This window comes from Gobius niger (genome assembly GCF_951799975.1).
Source record: "Gobius niger genome assembly, chromosome: 19".
Classification (NCBI taxonomy): Eukaryota; Metazoa; Chordata; class Actinopteri; order Gobiiformes; family Gobiidae; genus Gobius; species Gobius niger.
Genome location: NC_136870.1, coordinates 2,042,802 through 2,059,776, shown reverse-complemented (window position 1 = coordinate 2,059,776; position 16,975 = coordinate 2,042,802). Strand labels below are relative to the sequence as shown.

The 16,975-nt window shown below is 40.1% G+C and overlaps 2 protein-coding genes and 1 long non-coding RNA gene across 3 annotated transcripts in view; all 3 read right to left on the bottom strand.

Moving 5' to 3' along the window:
• The window catches only part of LOC306979111 (uncharacterized protein), a 60,653-nt gene extending 60,025 nt beyond the window's left edge, over nucleotides 1–628 (bottom strand). Inside the window, exon 1 of the mRNA XM_079577928.1 lies at nucleotides 345–628. Within this exon, the coding sequence (XP_079434054.1) occupies nucleotides 345–494 (150 nt within the window). The 5' untranslated portion in view covers nucleotides 495–628. The remainder of the gene's footprint in view (nucleotides 1–344) is intronic.
• Nucleotides 515–6,442, bottom strand: LOC306978289 (uncharacterized protein; the record flags this gene model as incomplete). Its single annotated transcript, XM_079576812.1, has 4 exons — nucleotides 515–658; nucleotides 2,069–2,265; nucleotides 3,618–3,807; nucleotides 5,990–6,442. 4 exons carry the CDS (start codon nucleotides 6,440–6,442, stop codon nucleotides 515–517), a joined length of 984 nt encoding a protein of 327 aa, XP_079432938.1.
• Nucleotides 6,443–6,471: 29 nt separating this feature from the next.
• Nucleotides 6,472–15,545, bottom strand: LOC306979214. The gene is made up of 3 exons (XR_013793943.1): nucleotides 15,303–15,545; nucleotides 13,302–13,425; nucleotides 6,472–6,687 (listed from the first exon to the last, which is right to left on the bottom strand). It is a non-coding gene; the product is annotated as an uncharacterized lncRNA (long non-coding RNA).
• Nucleotides 15,546–16,975: the final 1,430 nt, after the last annotated feature.

Sequence of the window (16,975 nt, the reverse complement as noted above, 5' to 3'; positions counted from 1 at the left end):
TATTAAAGAAGAATACATTTTAAAAATCCAATATTCTGCATTTTTTGCTCATGTTAAAATGCTCTGGTAATTGATTTTTTACAATTTGAATCTCTGCATTTTTAGTGCAAAGAGCACAGGATGGAGTATTCAGACCTTTTGAGTTAAAGTTTGAAAACGCCTGCCCTGAAACTTTGGAGCAGATAGTGCGTGGCTCACTTCCTGCCAGCAGCACCGGAAGCATTTAGAAATGTTATGTGTTTATAATTTAGAAACTTGATTTTATTAATATTGACTTAAAATAAGATACACCTGGAGATGTAGAACAAAGTTCAGAAGTCCGCTGTCTAGTGTTAGTATCTGACCTTCTCTCTGGTGACGAGCTCCCCCTGGGAGGCGATGTCTCGTATCACGTCTTGCATGAGGTCGTTGATTATATCAGGGTGCAGGCTCTGGCTCCATTTGCGGGCCACTCCTCCGTCTGTGTCCGCCTCCAGGGCCTCCATCGCCCGCATGCCAGCCCTATGCACTTTCCTCAGCTGGTTGTGGTAGCCGTCCACAAGCGCATTGCTGCTTGTGGCCTTCGCTGTGGGTGCAGGTGCTCCGAGTGCGGGGAAGTCTGGGTCAGGGAGGAGGGCCGGCGTGGAGGGCTTTGAAGCTTTAGGGCTCTGCGAGGCGGCTGAGTCATAAAGAGATATGTTAAAACACACATTGTTTCAATTGAATTGTAAGGAAACGTTTAGTCAATCTCAAATATCAGTGGAGGGTCAGTCCTGCAGCTCCCAGATTCTATACTACAAAGCTGGATGGACTTATCCCAGAATTGAGTTGCTTTTGACTATGAGTTAACCCTGGGCTTCTTTGTTGAGCAGCAGAGATTCTTCTCATCTTATACAAGAATTTAAAAATGGTCTGGAGCAGGTTATGGTCTTAGGCCATGTTATCATAGAGATCAACCCAAATAGTGCCAGTAAACCAAGGTTAACCTGCTAACCAATCAGCAAACTTTAAGTTATATACACAGTGGGTTGCATAAGTATCCGTCCCCCTTTAATTTTTTGACACGTCTCGTGATTGGAAGGTCGTGGGTTTGAATCCCGGCTCCCACAAATGCACACTGTTGTCATGTCCTTGGGCTAGAAACCTCACCGGCCTTGCCTCCAATGTCTGTGTACATTGGTGTATGAATGAGAGTGAATGGGTGACTGGTGGGTGACTGGTTCCTTGCTGTAAAGCACTTTGGGCCTGATTTTGAACATTTTTATAAATAAAAACCTGAAAAAGTATCTATAGTTAATACTTTGTGGAACCGCCTTTTGCTGCAATTACAGCTGCAAGTCTGTGGGGGTGTGTCTCTGCCAGTCCTGCACATAGTTTTTACCCAATCTTCTTTGCAAAACAGCTCAAGCTCAGTTAGATTAGATGGAGAGCGTTTTCAGATCTTTCCACAGATTCTCAATTGGATTTAGGTCTGGACTTTGACTTGGCCTTTCTTTTTTCAACTATTCCATTGTTGCCCTGGCTTTATGTTTAGGGTCGTTGTCTTGCTGGAAGGTGAACCTCCGCCACAGTTTCAAGTCTTTTGCAGACTCCAACATGGTATAGATACTTTTTCAAAATCATGTATAGATTTCATTTCACATCACGATTGTGTGTCGCGTAGTGTGTGCACATGAGTGATGTGGTTGCAGTGATATCTGATACCTGTAGGTTTCTGTGCAGGCTTTGCCGCTGCACTGGGAGCCCCCACAGGTTGAGAGGGTGTGCTGGGCAGGGGAGGCCACCAGGCCATGGCCGCTGGGGGCTCGCTCTCACTATTGTGCATGACGTGGAACACCTTGTTTCCGTTAATGAATAGATGCTCTGGCAAAGAACACACTACCAATTCCACAGTGGCAAAACCGAGCGTTGTTAGGCACAATTTTTTGCTGTATGTCTGGGAATAATTTGTGGCCAAAGTTTTCAGACGAACTCCTTTTGGATGAGCCTTGACCATGTTTATTAAGTTCTCCAGTATAGTTTCTTTTTCCTTGGAAGCTTTGGCCGTTTTTGAAGGCACATCACTGATGGCGGTCGACTTGTGAAATACTTCTGTCCCTCTGATGAGCAGTGTGTCCTGGCTGGCCACCAGGCTTTCTATCGAACTGAAGCCCATAGCGTGGAGAGACAGGCTCCGCTTGTAGGTCTTCTGGAAGAACATTGGCAGATTCGCCAAAGGGAGGCCTTCTGGATACTTCCTCACCATCTTCACCAGATCCTTCAAATCCTTCGTCTTGGTCAGAAACGCTGCCAAAAACGCAAGGAGACATTAGGGCCCAGGAAAATGACTGACACCGAGTCCTGGTCCAGTTTCCAACACAGTTAATGTTAATAAAGAGGATACCAGCGTCTAGGCTTAACATTTATTCAATACTTGCAGTTGCCTTGAAGTTATGGGGGATTTGGATGGAGTTATTGAAATATCTATGTCATGAACAGAGGCGTAGTGAACATTGAAGCAGTGAAACATGTGCTAACCTGTGCAGACTGGCACAAATGTGGTGGGGGTGAGAGCTGAACATTTAAATATGTAATATAAGACTTTTGTTTCACATGTGCACACAGTGCTCACAGTGCATATGACAAGTTTTAATGCTTTTGAAAATATGAGTTATTTATCTTCTGTAAGTGATAATTATTTTATTTCAGTGAAGCAGCCATTAATGACATTTTGGGCAGAATTAAAAAAAAAAAAAAAAAGCTACTGACAGGAAGTGACATAGATAGAGGTAAAGTTCGTATCAGTTTGACTCACTGATTTCCCATATGTTAGTTAAGTGTGACCTCACACACAATAATAAGTTACTTCCGGGTCCAAACGGTTGAGAGTTCTATTGACAAACAGCAAAAATTACAACTTTATCTAAATCCTGCAGATAAAAGGCCAAAAACTGTTTTACACCTAATTAGAATATTAATATAGCTCACCATTTGTCCTTCAGGTGGGAGACCACACTCATATATTTTGGGACTGTCCAAAATTAATTTGGATAATAATGGCGAGACAAACAAAGTGAAATCAGAAATTGTTTAGGTATTGAAATTCCTATGGAACAAAAAGTCCGAATATTGGGAATATTCTCTAGCAACCTGAACTAAAAACTAAAAATACAACAATTAATTGCAAAGAAAATGATCGGTCTCTTGGCCAAATGAAAACAAATGAAAACTGACCTATTTATGGTTTTTGCGTAACTTTCTATTGTTATGTTTTGTTGAAGATTTCAAAACCAAATAAATAAGCCTTCATTGTGTATGGAATAAAATAATTAGATACGGTAAGTAAGAAACTAACTAATAAACTAACGTGTCATATGCACTGTAAGCAAATACAATATCCTATATTGGCAAAAAATGTGAAAAGCTTCAGATCCAGTGAACAAGGTGCTGAGGTGGGTAGAGTTGCCACAATATTTACTCAAATAAGAGTAATGTTACTTTCAAATAATTACAATCAAGTAGAAGTCAAAATAAGTAACCAAGACAAGCTTTATGCGTCTTTTATGAGTATAACTTATGTTTTGTGCTCTCACAGACATCAAGAATACAACCTAACATTACTCTGATTTACTGACCGTGAGAAGAAGAAGCTGTGTTACCTGTATGTCCCTGTGGAGGCGCCTCCTCAGAGTCTGGGCCAGTAGTGGCGGTGGGTCTTCTTTGTGAACCCTCCCAGTCATCATACAGGGACAGATAGTCATTAAACGGCAGCTCCGAGCCAAAGTGTTCCAGATAGCAGCTTTGGAGCCTGCTCATTGGTGGATTGTCCAAGTCGTACTTTTTCATCACCTGCAAAGACACATACCACACTTATGACATCTTACATTGCACACAGATTTGGTAGTGACTGGACACAAAATCCTGACATTTTTATATTTTAGTGGAACTTTTTTTTTTACCCTTGTCCGTTTGTGTTGACAGAAAAGATGTTGAACTTTGTGCTAGTTTATTGTTTCATGTGGATCGGCCGAGACAAAACGAAAACTTTAGCCAGAAACCAGGTCAAAACCCCTGGATATCACAAAGCTAGGAGAGTTTGTCTTGAGGCTTAAGGCAAACGGCCAAAAATAAATTAAAGGCACACTGGCTGCTTCCCAAAGCCTTACCTCGCCTTACCTTGGTCTGATGTGGGCGTGGTCAGGCATCCACATCATCACTCGCCGCCCTAGTGCAGTTCCAATGTTCATCTTAGTTAGCATGTGGATCATTTACCAAGGATACATCATTGCCTTGCACCAGCCAAAGCGGCCCATAATGCACCATGCTTTGAATGTTTAATGACTCTACAGCCGCTGTTCATTTTGAGAACAGGTCAAAGTGCCAAGATTTGGTCAAATAGGTTTACTAATTTTAGGTTTCAGTCTTTTTAAGTCAACAACAAAAAAACGAAATCTAAGATTTGTTTTGTTTATTTTAAATGTATAAATATTATTTTTACATTTTCAAATTGCAGCTTCAGGGACCAACAAAGAACTAGATTTGAATTTAATATCAGGCACTTTCAAATTTTTACGAATGTTTTTATTACCCTTTCGATTTTAATGCAGTATTTATTAGACAATAAAAACATCTGGAGAACATAGGTTTAATAATCTCTCCCTGTTTTTTATATACAGACATGCAAACACATATATAGTGAAAAAGGTGACAGTTCAGGGGGCTGTGGCATATGACAACTATATTGACACTAAACCTTCATTTTGTTTTAGAGCTGGAGTTCTACTGATGGCTTCAGTTTCATCACAGAGTAAAAAATGTGTACACATTAGAGGTCAGATTTTAGGCCCGAGCCTGAGGCGAGATTTCACGCATACAGTCGGGTTTGGGTCGGGTCGGGCTTCAAGTTTGTTTTTTGTTTTTTACATTTTTTATTAATGTCATTATAATCTCTAATAAAAATCTATGCTATAGACTTAGTCTATTGGATACAAACTGTGGTTATACGCAATATAAAATAGAGGAGTCTGGGAGGGAGGTAGCCTGGCCTTAGCCATCCGTAAACTCCGGTCAATACAGCGGATAAATAAGCTGGGTTGCTCGGGCGCGGGTCAGGTCAGGCTTGATTTTTTTGGGCCTGATCTAACCTCCAGAACACATAATGTCAAATTCCAAAACAGGTCTGCACTGTACGGATACTGTCTTCTGTTTGAATTAAATTAAAAAAAAGATAAAACGATGATTACATTTTCAATTTTTAAAAATAGATTTTTCTTTTTGACATAGAACCATTGACGGGGGATTGAAGTGGCCACACAGAGCTGTGAGTAACGCGCCCCAGGGGCAACGCACAAGACACCTTCCTCAAAATAGGACCAATCCTATTTTCCCACGCGTGCATCAAGCATTGTGTGATACGTAGCCAGTGTTTGGCATCTGCTGTATTAGTGCGCTGCTGCTTGCAACAAAGTAAAAGCAGTAAAAGTTTACATGTCCTAATATACAGAGAAATAACTTTCACCTCAGCGTCAGCACGATGTCTCCTGTGGTTTATCGCCTTCAGTGGTCCATTGGTGTGGGGCTATCGAGTAGACAAGCCTACAGTCAGCCGGTGAATGCGGGCAGCTGTTGCGCTGCCCAGGTGAAGTGTGTGAGTGTGTGCACCAGCGAACTTTTACAAGCCTCAGCCAGTGCATAGTTAATTTACACGTTACACGCCATATACAGTCAGTAAAAATATTATTACTTTGATCCCCTCAGAATTGCCCCTCCTGAGCCGAACTACCCTCCTCCCCTGGATGAAGCATATCTTCCTTTTTATTCTGTGATGCCACTTCCTTTAAGTGTGTTCCATCAGCAGCTCTTTTTGGATAAAGGGAGGACTCTTGCCTTGGATCGGAAGAGAGTGGAGTAGCACTGCCTTCAAAAGCAAAGCAAGGCAAGGCCATATCCCTAGACTTTGGGAAACAGCCACTGTGTAACATTTAGGACAAACCAGTTCAGATTATCGTGCAGTAAACCAATCCCTCCTCACCTCCATGACCCGTTGGAGCAGCTGATTTTTGGCCAGCCTTTCTGCCTGCCTGGGCGCTGTGCTGGGAGCCCCTGCAGGTGGACCGGGTGTGTTGAACGCCGTGGCCGGTGTGATCAGAGAAGGCCCCAGGAAAGAGAGAGCCGCTGCAGGCAAACCTCCCTGCAGCTGTGTGGCGCTGGCCCCGACCTCACGAACACTGCTCCCTGGATTGGCGGACTCTCGTGGATTCTTGTGCATGACGTGGAACACCCGCTTTTCTATAACGATGAGATGCTCACTCAAAGACTCTACAAGAGCTTCCACTGTCGTGAACCCCAGAGTTTTAAAAGACAGCTCGGTTTTGTATTTCTGACGATAGACGGTGGGCAGTGTCTGCAGACCATATCCATTTGGGTGTTTCATAAGCAAGTTTATTATGTTCTCAAGAACAATGCCTCGGTCTTCCATTTCCATAGTTGCAGAGGCATTTTGTGCCTTGTGAACTACTTTTTTCTTGCCGTTAGACCCTTTTATTATAGTCAGTTCGACCATGTTGTCCACCATGTTGGCTATAGAGTTGTAGCCCAGAGCTAAAGGGCACAGGTTCCGGTTGTAGGCCTGCTGAAAAAGCGTCTTCAGCCCCCCCAGGGAGAGGCCTTCAGGATGCTGCCTCACCATCTCCACCAGGTCCTCCAAGTCCTTCTCCATGGTCAAAGACACTGTCCAAAGACACAAATGCAGCATTAGGACACACATTGATTAGGGAAGAAGGAATTCAGATCATCCTGAATTTGGAGCAACATACAGGTGAAACTCGAAAAATTCGAACATCGTTCATTTATTTCTGTAATTCAACTCTAAATATATGATATAGACTCATTACATGTAAAGTAACATATGTCAAGCCTTTATTTGTTGTAATTTTAATGATTATGGCTTGCAGTTTTTTTTAAATATTAAAATTTTCTGAGATTTTTAGACAAGCTGAGCTGAAATCAAAATTAGAACAAATAAAGGCTATACATATGTCACTTTGCATGTAATGAGTCTATATACTAGTTTCACAGTTCAAGTTGAATAACAGAAATGAATGCACTTTTTAACGATATTGTAATTTTCCGAGTTTCACCTGTAAGCACTTCCACTACATTATAAAGACATAAGTGAAGCGGACACACTGCCAGAAAAGAGAAAGAAAAGCTTTATGACGAGCAGCAGCTGTTGGTTTGAAATGCCATTCCTATGGATGGGCATTTAATCTCATTTAAATCGTGATTATAATAAAGGTACATCACAATAAACGCGTTTGTTTTAATCGAGAAGAATTGGCCAGTCCTGTTGCAGTCTAGGAAAAAATAAGGAGGGCGCAATGCTGCTGCGCCTGTCAGGTCAACCCCAGGGAAACACTCGGCCCAAACAAACAGGAAGCACAGGATGATACATGCGGCACAAAGAGGAGAGGACCTGGTGATTTTACTGTACTGCGTTAACTCGTCTAAAGGGCAAAACAGAAGCATGTGAGGAGCCTCAGAGACTATCGCTCGCTATTTGGACAATGTGGATCTGTTTAGAGGCTGCAGCAGTGGATTAGCTGGACTTAAACAGTGAATTGTAAGTTTGATCGTCTTTTTACTATCAGTTTACTCATTTCTTTATGTAAATATTAAGTTGTTAACGCTTCACTCCGTGACGTCGTGGCCTTGTGAGGCTCCGCACACAAACATGCGCTTGTTGTCTGCTTCTGACATTCTTCAAACATTCTAATTTCTTGTGTCTTGCAGATGTGTGTGTGTTGCTTGGCCAGGTGATGGGATGTTGTACTGTGACACTAGAACTGTGGAGTTTGTTTTTGCGGCTGAGTTAGCTGGAGTTTTCCGTTTGGCCACAGCGTCTGTTTACTTGCTAGTCCAGGAAAGACCACATTTAATGTTTTTTTTTCTTTCTTTAAAACAAAAAAAAATCAAATCGAAAATCGGGCTTGATCAATATGGGGAAAATAATCGTGATTTCTTTTTTTTTTTTTTAACGCCCAGCCCTAGCCATGAGCCCAAGCATTCAAATCAGAGGAATTACACTTCAATAAAGTTATGAAAATATGGACACAATAAAGAACGCACTGGATTATAAACATGTTTTAAACAGAATTTCATCATGACATGAGGCTGGAGTGACAGGAACTGCACACACCAAGTCACACATACACCACCTTCCAAATTATTATACAAATTATATTTTTTTCAGCATAATTTTCAAGTCTTTAACTGCTAGAGGATAACATGAATCCATCCATCCATCTGACCATCCAGGGTTACGGCACTCATCAGTGAACAAGACTGTTTGAAAATGAAGGGTGGCCGGATAGAAGGTTTATGTACAACTGCAGCCTCTGGAGGGTCCTACACCTTGATGTTCGGGAGACTCCAGAGGCACCAGCAGCTCTTCTCTTAATCTGATGTATTTGTCTGGCAGAAAGCATCCTCATTGTGCCTTTATCTGCACAAACCTGTGAGTGTCTGAATCAGCCACAAATCTCTTAACAGTACAATGATTACGCTTCATCTTTTGTGAAATATCTATCTATATAAGATTTTCAGACCCAGTCCAAGGCATTCAACTATTTCACGCTTTTCACCAGCAGAGAGACCCTTTTTCTTTCCCATATTGCTTGAAAATGATGATCTGCTTAATAATGTGGAACGTCCTTTTTCAGTAGTTTTTTCCTTAACTGGGCTTAACCTGAAAACTTATCATCCCAGGCGTCTGAAATTAATGTCAGTGATTCATAGAGCCCCGAGACACAATACCATCCATGAGTTTCATGGAAAAACGTTTTTCTTTTTTTTACCTTTATGACACTGAAATGTCATTTGCATAATAATATGGAACACAGTGTATTGAGATAATATCCGGGAGAGGCAGGAGAAAGGAAAGTGTCAGAGAAAGGTAATAAAACTATTCCACTGGCCCCAAAGCACAAGTAAAGGATCGGGAAACAATTTTAATTCACAACTTAGTGCTTAGCAACAACAGCACGTGCAAGCCTAGAAGTTTTTTTTTTTTCCAGAATTGCGCAGGTTCCTCCTGAAGTGAACACCTGTGAGCAAATGCTTGCAACTATTTCAAGTGACCAAGTAGAAGCAGCAAGGCGATTTGACGAGTAGGGGAAAGCTGCAGCAGATCCATGACAGTGAATCGAATCCACAATGATAGTCCACCCTCTGACGATCATGGTGAATGTGGCTCTGCCTCAGCTCCGGCCTGCAGCTTTCTATTATTGGATTCGACCGGTTAGGTTTGTACACTCCCTAAGAATCATTTCAAAACATGTTATTGCAGTCATAATTAGTGAGTCAATCAGTGAAAAATGTTGACTGCATTTGACCCAACCTTCAATGAAACCCCGCAGCATGTGGGTCAACTACTTGGTCAAATGGACGCAGCCAAAACACTAATTTTGACCTTAATAATGGCCTACACTGGTATTGCACTTTATAAGCCTGTGTTGCCAAGTTTCTCAAAACACCACACTGTAGTCATTACTTATTCACGCCATACAAACAGATGGCATCTGGAACGTCCAGGAACAGCATTAAAAGAAGTGACTTTGTTGTTTCAGCGCCCATTTTTTTTTTCTTATTTTTGCCCCCTGTTTTTCTCATCCCCCCTCATTTTTTCTCATCTTTGCTCATTTTGAATTTGTAATATTTTCCCTTATTTCGCCATCGCATCGGTCGGGGCACTAACTGCTGTGTCACCTTTTCCTCAAACTGCTTTTTAACAATTTCTTCTGAGCCTCTGTAAAACTGCAGCTTTGGTTCAGTTTCTGTTTCTGGGAAAAGAAATGTTCCAAATGATGCTGTGTCATAGAGTGTTGACTCACAACAAACAAGAAATGACAACACTATGACCAGCCTTATTTAGATTCTGTTTAGTCATTGGGTATAAAGAAATCATCATGCAACTTCTGAAGGCAATTGGTTGCACTAAAAGGAAAATTTTATTCATAAAAAAAGTTCAAAATCATGTATAAATTTGATTTCACTTCACGACTGTGTATCACTTAGTGTGTATCTTTCATGTAAAATTTCAACTAAATATATTTATTTTTGTGGACTATGGAAGATTTATTGTGTCATCAGAATGGGAATTTTAAATGTCTGTGAATTTTCTGCATTGAATTTTTCTTTTTACACTGAAATAACCATTTTTGTCCTAGAATTTCCGACACTGAATATTCAACATACAACATATAATAAAAAAGTGTTTCAAATTCAAAATGAAAAATTCACATTGAAAATATACACTGTATTGTTACTGTATTGTTTATTGTGAGTGAAAAATTTGCTGTAAAAAAAAATTCTAAAGGAAAAATTCACCCTTAAAAATATTTAATGTTTTAAAAAACCAAGCCCTTAAATTCAACAGTAGAAATTCAGAGTGTGAAATTCGCAGCGAAAATTTCACACAGGACATCCTGGACACCAAGGCCTGAGCAATCGATCCAGAGCGAGTCGAGCCAAATTCTGGTTCATGAGCAAACGGTGCAAGGGACCAATCAAAATTGTTAGATTTGACTTGTCAACTCCTGACGCCGGGCTCACACCAAGCGGAAAAAAAACGCTTTCCGTCGCTCAGCTTGCTCTACTTCCTTCGCCAGCCCCCCTTGTGCAGGAGCGCGTGGAGGTGGGTTTGAGACGCAGCTTTTGCGCATGAGCCAATTACGCACAGGTGTCTGTCAGCGCTTGTTCTGTGGTTGGAGCCGCCGCCGGAAATGGCTCTGTATTTGCATAGCGTTGAAATTTTTTTAACGCTAGTCTCCGCTCCGGCCGCCCGTATCTCGCCGCTCTCCTGTGGATTTCCGGAGGCTTATTTCCGGTCGCCAGGCAGCATAGGGAATAGGGTTGGGCGATGTCCCCTTAATTGGTCGTTGACGATGTTTACAGTCAACCATCGTGATGGACGATGATATCGTCCATTTTTCATTATAAGCATTTTTTTTAAAGACAATAGCCTATATATATGCTGCATATTACTATGTATGTTAGGAAAACGTGAGATTTCAGGATAAATGGATCTAAACTAAACACGATCGGAACAGAGTCACGGAACACGACTTTTGCAAAAGAAATGTGTTAAAACTCGTGCGTAAAGTCTGAGAGGAGAACGACTTCAGAGCGTCAACTCCTCAATACCAGTGCTCTCATCACACTAATACAAATGTAAATCGGAGCTTATTATTTGCATTTGCTCAGTTTTAACGTAATGTTTAAGAAACAGTGGGTGAACGGGACAATATTTAGAAGTTTGCGTAGTAGCTACATTTTTGAAGCCGCTCCACGCGCCGCCCGGTCCGTGAGCTCGTAACCTCTTAACTCCTCTCCTCACTCTTTCCTCTCTCGGTCCTTCGTGAAAATAATCCGCGCGCTCAGCTAGCTCCGATGTGAGAGCCATTCTCGTCATTTTAAAACGGTTTAAGTTTCAATACGCAGCAAAGTAAAGCAAAACCACGCGCTGTTAAACTGAGCTGCAGAGAGAGAGAGAGAGAGAGAGAGAGAGAGAGAGAGAGAGAGAGAGCCCCGCGCGTCAGAAATACAGCAGCGCTGCGTCTTTACCTTAATAATTACGGCCAACACATCGTAGCTTCTGGCAGGTACTGACACTTGCGCGCATATTAGTTACATCCGTGATTTAATTTACAGTGCAATCCCTGCACAGTTTGAAGGTTTACCATTCCCACAGAAGACCAGTGCGTGTTTCTGACAGGAGGGGGCGTGGCATCACGATGGTGGCTCTACATCGTGATGTTGCTCATTCATCGCCGATGGACGATGGTATCGTCCATCGGCACAACCCTAATAGGGAATGAATGGAAGCTCGCCGCTCTCCTCACTTCCGCCGCTCTAGGTCTGAGCCTGGCGTTATTCCTCATCTGTAAGTCCCGCCCACTAAAGACACAAACCAATAGGAAACATCCTGCGTCTCAGCTCTCAGTCATCCAGGATCGATTGCTCAGGCCTTGAGGTCCAGTATGTTCTGTGTGAAACTTTTCACTGCAAATTTTGCAATCTGAATTTCTACTGCTGAGTTTAAGGACTTGAATTCTTTAAATATTGAATATTTTAAGTGTGAATTAAGTATTTGATTTTTTTATTGCAAATTTTACACTGAATTTAGACTGCTGAATTGAATGTTTTGAAAATTAGTACAGTAAATATTAAAAAGATGCATTTCTCATTTTCAATTTAAAACCCTTCATAAATGAGCAGTAAAAATTCAGTGACTGAAAAAAAATCATGTTATTTCAATGCTAGAAATATTCAAAGCATACATTTCTCAGACATTTAAAATGCACATTTTGATGAGATAAAAAACCTTCCATAGTGGACCATAGCGTGGCAAAATGTTGAAAAGTTAAAGGGGTACGGATGCTCTTTCAACCCACTGTAACTAGGGCTACACAATATTTTATATTAAAGTGATAGTCTGGAAGTCTAAATGTTTTGCAAATTTTATAAAATGTGCGAAATCGACCAATGGTCTTTCATTTTGTTGTAAAATAGGTAATAATTTATACATATACATATACATATATATATATATATATATATATATATATACATACATATACATACATATACATACATACATACACATACACACATATATATATATACACAAGATTTTTCTGTGAACCAGCCTGTCAGGTCCAATCAGGAGGGAAGGGGGAGGAGCTTGATCATTTACTTTTGAAAATTCTGTTCCCGCTCTCCTCATTTTGCAAATGAAGAAGGGCTTTCTGGGTAAAGAGGGACGAATTTGACTGTTTACTTTTAAACTTTTAATCCTCACTTTGCAAACTTACAAACCATCACTTTCACTAATGCAATATTTGTCCATCTGACTGTTCACTTTTGTTCAAATGTGATGTAGCGCACTGTGTTGAAATTGTTTCATTAAATACTGCAATAACAGCCGTACCACAAACATCTTACCATTTTACTTTTACAAGCCACTTTGGCCAAATTAGTTTTTGTACATCTGATTTTGTATACAAGAGTCAACCTATTTAACACACCTATTCTAAGCCAGTGCGTAATGTATAATGAACAAACAATAGACTTTAATTTGACAAAAAATGTCAAGCAAAAAGTTCACAAACGTCTGCTTTTAGAATTACTGAAGGACAAAACTAATGACTTTCCACTACACAAAAAACAAAACAAGCTTTTACTGCAAGTCCTGCTTTGAACCAGCACATACAAACAGCAAGAAGCAGGCTCCGTGTATCATTGTAAACATGTAAGCATTAATAGTACACTTCCCATGGTCCTACCTGTTCTCAAAGCCAAGGCAGTGCTTCGTTTGTCTTGTGATGTCTCTGCGTAACCGGCTGAGTGTGACGGGGAGAGGCATTTAAAGCGGAGGGCCCCTCCCTCTGGCCGTCTCCTTTTCATTCTCTGTAAAGAGCAGCAGAAACGAAAGCGAAAGTAAAGCAGACAGTCTCCAGCAGCACAGAGGGGCCGGGGAGCTTTCGCATTCCAGGAATTGCACACACAGCCTCAGAACTCAGGCAGGGCCACAGCAGCTGATAAGCGGGGTATGGCTCACAGCTCAAACATCTGATTTCATAGTTTCTCAAACCCATATTCTTGATATACTACAATGAGACGGTCATCAAATATTGCATTTTCCCCTAATATAGTTGCCACCCGGTTTTCTACATTCAAAGTAAGAACACAGCTAATAAAATATTTCACTTGACAAGCAGGTCCCAAAACCCACATTCCAAGACGAGGACACGTTTCTTTTACCTGAGTATATGCAGGAATCCTGAAGTCAAACGTAACACTTTAACTAGTTGTTGTACTTAGTGCCAAAGTAAATATAATACATTATCTCCAATAGATTTTAGGTGGGGAACAAAAAGGCTTCTAAAATGCACAACATGTTATTTCCAATATTACATCAGTCACACAATAGATTTCTGTCTTATTGGGCGGTAAGTGTATATTATGGATGGGAAATCTACCAAATCGAGATGAACTCTTTTAGTGGAGGAGCAGCGGTGTCATGGAGGATCTTATACATCAAACACAGATTTGTGTGGATTATCACATTTTTAAAGCTGAGAAATGTGTGTTTTACGAGGATATGACAATGATGGAATCGTCTGACTTTCTTATCGTGAATCTTTAGAGAACTTTTATATGACTCAAGTGGCCTGAGGGCAGATTTACAAGCCTGTGACCAACTTGTCATACAGTAAAGAAAATGTGGAACAATCATTGCATTAAGGTCGGCTGCTGAGGCCTAGGGAATTTCGAATGTGTCTGAGTTGTGCCATATTAAATTTGATTGTATTTGATAACTTTTTACATTATTATTATTTTATATGATTTATATATTTTACTTGCTCTGGATTTGTAATGATTTGTCCATCAATTTTTTATTTTTATTTCAGAAAATAAATGTAAGAACTGCATGAAACAAAAAACAAAAAAAGGATCTCCTGAAATTAACAACACTCTGGAAAACTAGGAATTGAGGCTGCTATGTCAGAAATCCTGAAATATCCCTTTAAGGCTAATCTTCTACTCCAATAATTAACCATGTTAATTGATTTATTCATTCTAACATACTACACAACACGTCCCTAACTGATGCATTCAAGTACTCGAGTACTTGAGTAGCTGTGACTCAGTGCTACCTCTGGACCTGTGACTCAGAACAGCATTGAACCTCTTAGGTCATAATAACACATCACCACTTCCATTGTGCAACAGAGGCAATCCTTGTGCCTCCCTGACCAGCAGCAGACTGTGGTCAGAAACCAGAGAGCACACACCTTTGAAACACAAGTGACGTCACACGGTTACTAAATAAAGCAAGACTAGTTTGAAGTAACCAGCAAAACAATATTATTCTTTCCACTGTGGGTAAAAAGTAGAATTGACTAAAGCTTGTTGTTGACATAAATATAGACATTTTGTGTGATGCATGTGATCTATCGCCTTTAGATTGTTATGTAGTCTTTGGAAATAACAGTTCCCTTTTACCGTCATACTACATCAACCGATCAATACAACAAACTCCTGCGCCCAAAACCAAGAAATGTAAATACCAGTGTTTATGCTACGGTTCACAACCTGCACTGTTTATACAATCATACTATATCAGCATCAGAAATGAGCAACTTACTGTAAACCAGCCTGACAAGTAACAAGAAGACAACAGTACAGTATTACATGTGCAATGTGCAAGGCTCTTCAAGATGCTGCACACGAGAAAAACGTACAGTATTATAGTTCTATAATGATTAAATTGTTATACACACCTTTCGCCATGCATAAAGTCTCTAAAAACTCATGTGAAGAAAAACAGCCCAACCATGTGTGCGCACCTACGTAGAAGCTAACGTCTGTGCTAGCTGCGATATCGCAATTAAATTAAAATCATGCTGAAGGATTATTGCTCTGGATCCAGTGGCAAATAATGGCGATTTAAAAGCACTATCGATGGCACACAAATGAAAGGCGATATCTGATCGTTCCATCCCGGTTAATTGACTGAAATAGGTGGCAAAAGAGTTGGTAAGCTAGCAGCATTAGCAATGGTGCGTTCATGGTACAATAACAGTAGGATATTTTTTACATCTGGCAAAATGATCGTCTTCTTTTTGGAATTATTTAAAAAAAAAAAATGAAAAAGAGGGGAAAAAAGCTAAACATTTTCCAATTAGATGTGTGTACGTTTGACATTATGTTGTAGTTTCCCAGCTCATATGCGTTCACATTGGGTTCTCAAAGTGTATATAAATCCCCGACTCCCGCAATATATCCAAACATTTGTTTCAATTTATATTCATATTCATGTTTATATGTATATTTATATTTAACAGATTTCTGGCGTTGGATTGCCTGTCTACAAAGTCGATCTGCTTTTCTCTACAGTATCATATTTTTGTAGCTTTGCAAATATATTCTCCTAAAGCAAATAAAGTTTTAATTTTATCATCTTTATCTACTATCCTCCTTTCTCCTCAATTCATCATTTTTTTCTGATGAGTATTTTTAGAAAGTTGTAATTTACCGAATCATAAAATATCAGTGTTTCTAGCATCTGTTACTAGACAGTAAGTCAGATGCAACAATGGAATATATCAATGTAGTTCAAAGTGGACAAAAACTTGCTGCCTCTCATTTTTGAAGATGTTTTGTATTTCAGCAAAAAAAAAAAAAAAGAACATGTCTCATGTGTCCACCCTCTGGTGTGAGCGTATAACTACAACTTAAAACCAAAACAAATGAATAGTGTAAATACTCATGTGTCACAAACAATACGCCCGAAACGTCACTTCATGTGGTGCAAGCAATAAAAACATCTGGGAACTCTCAAGCTGTGCAGCCGTGAGTGTGAGAAGTATAAACTGTATGGGTAAACTCTGATCAATAACAACGGTTAGAAGAGGCTTTAAAATCATAACGAGGAAAGGCTGTGGCTTCTGGATAAAATCATAAGTAGGGATGGGACGATAATGAAATTTGGGGTCATGATTATCTTGGCCAAAATAATTGCGATTATTTTGCGCACTCTGGTCCAAAGCGCCTGGAGAGTAGCGTAGACACATCCAAAGTGTGTCCAAAAGGATTGGGATAAAAAAACCCACAGCAAAAAAACAAAGCTTTAGAATGCCAAATTCAGAAAGAGGCTTTGTGTATGTGCGCTAGAGGAACACACATATGGATCAAAATTAATACATTAATATTACTCTTGATTTTTATTTTTTTGTTGATGTTCGTCTGTACCAATTTTTTGGATTCTACGACATTGATTCTTTCAACGGCGTTATTGCACCACAAAATTGAAATTCAAAAACTGAAAATATCCAAAAGTTGTTTCGGATCGGGTTAAAATTTTGGGCCATCCGTTGTATTTTTTACCCTGTAAACATTTACGGTGTGAAAAAGTATTATACTAAAAATAATAAAGAACAAAATAATAATATTC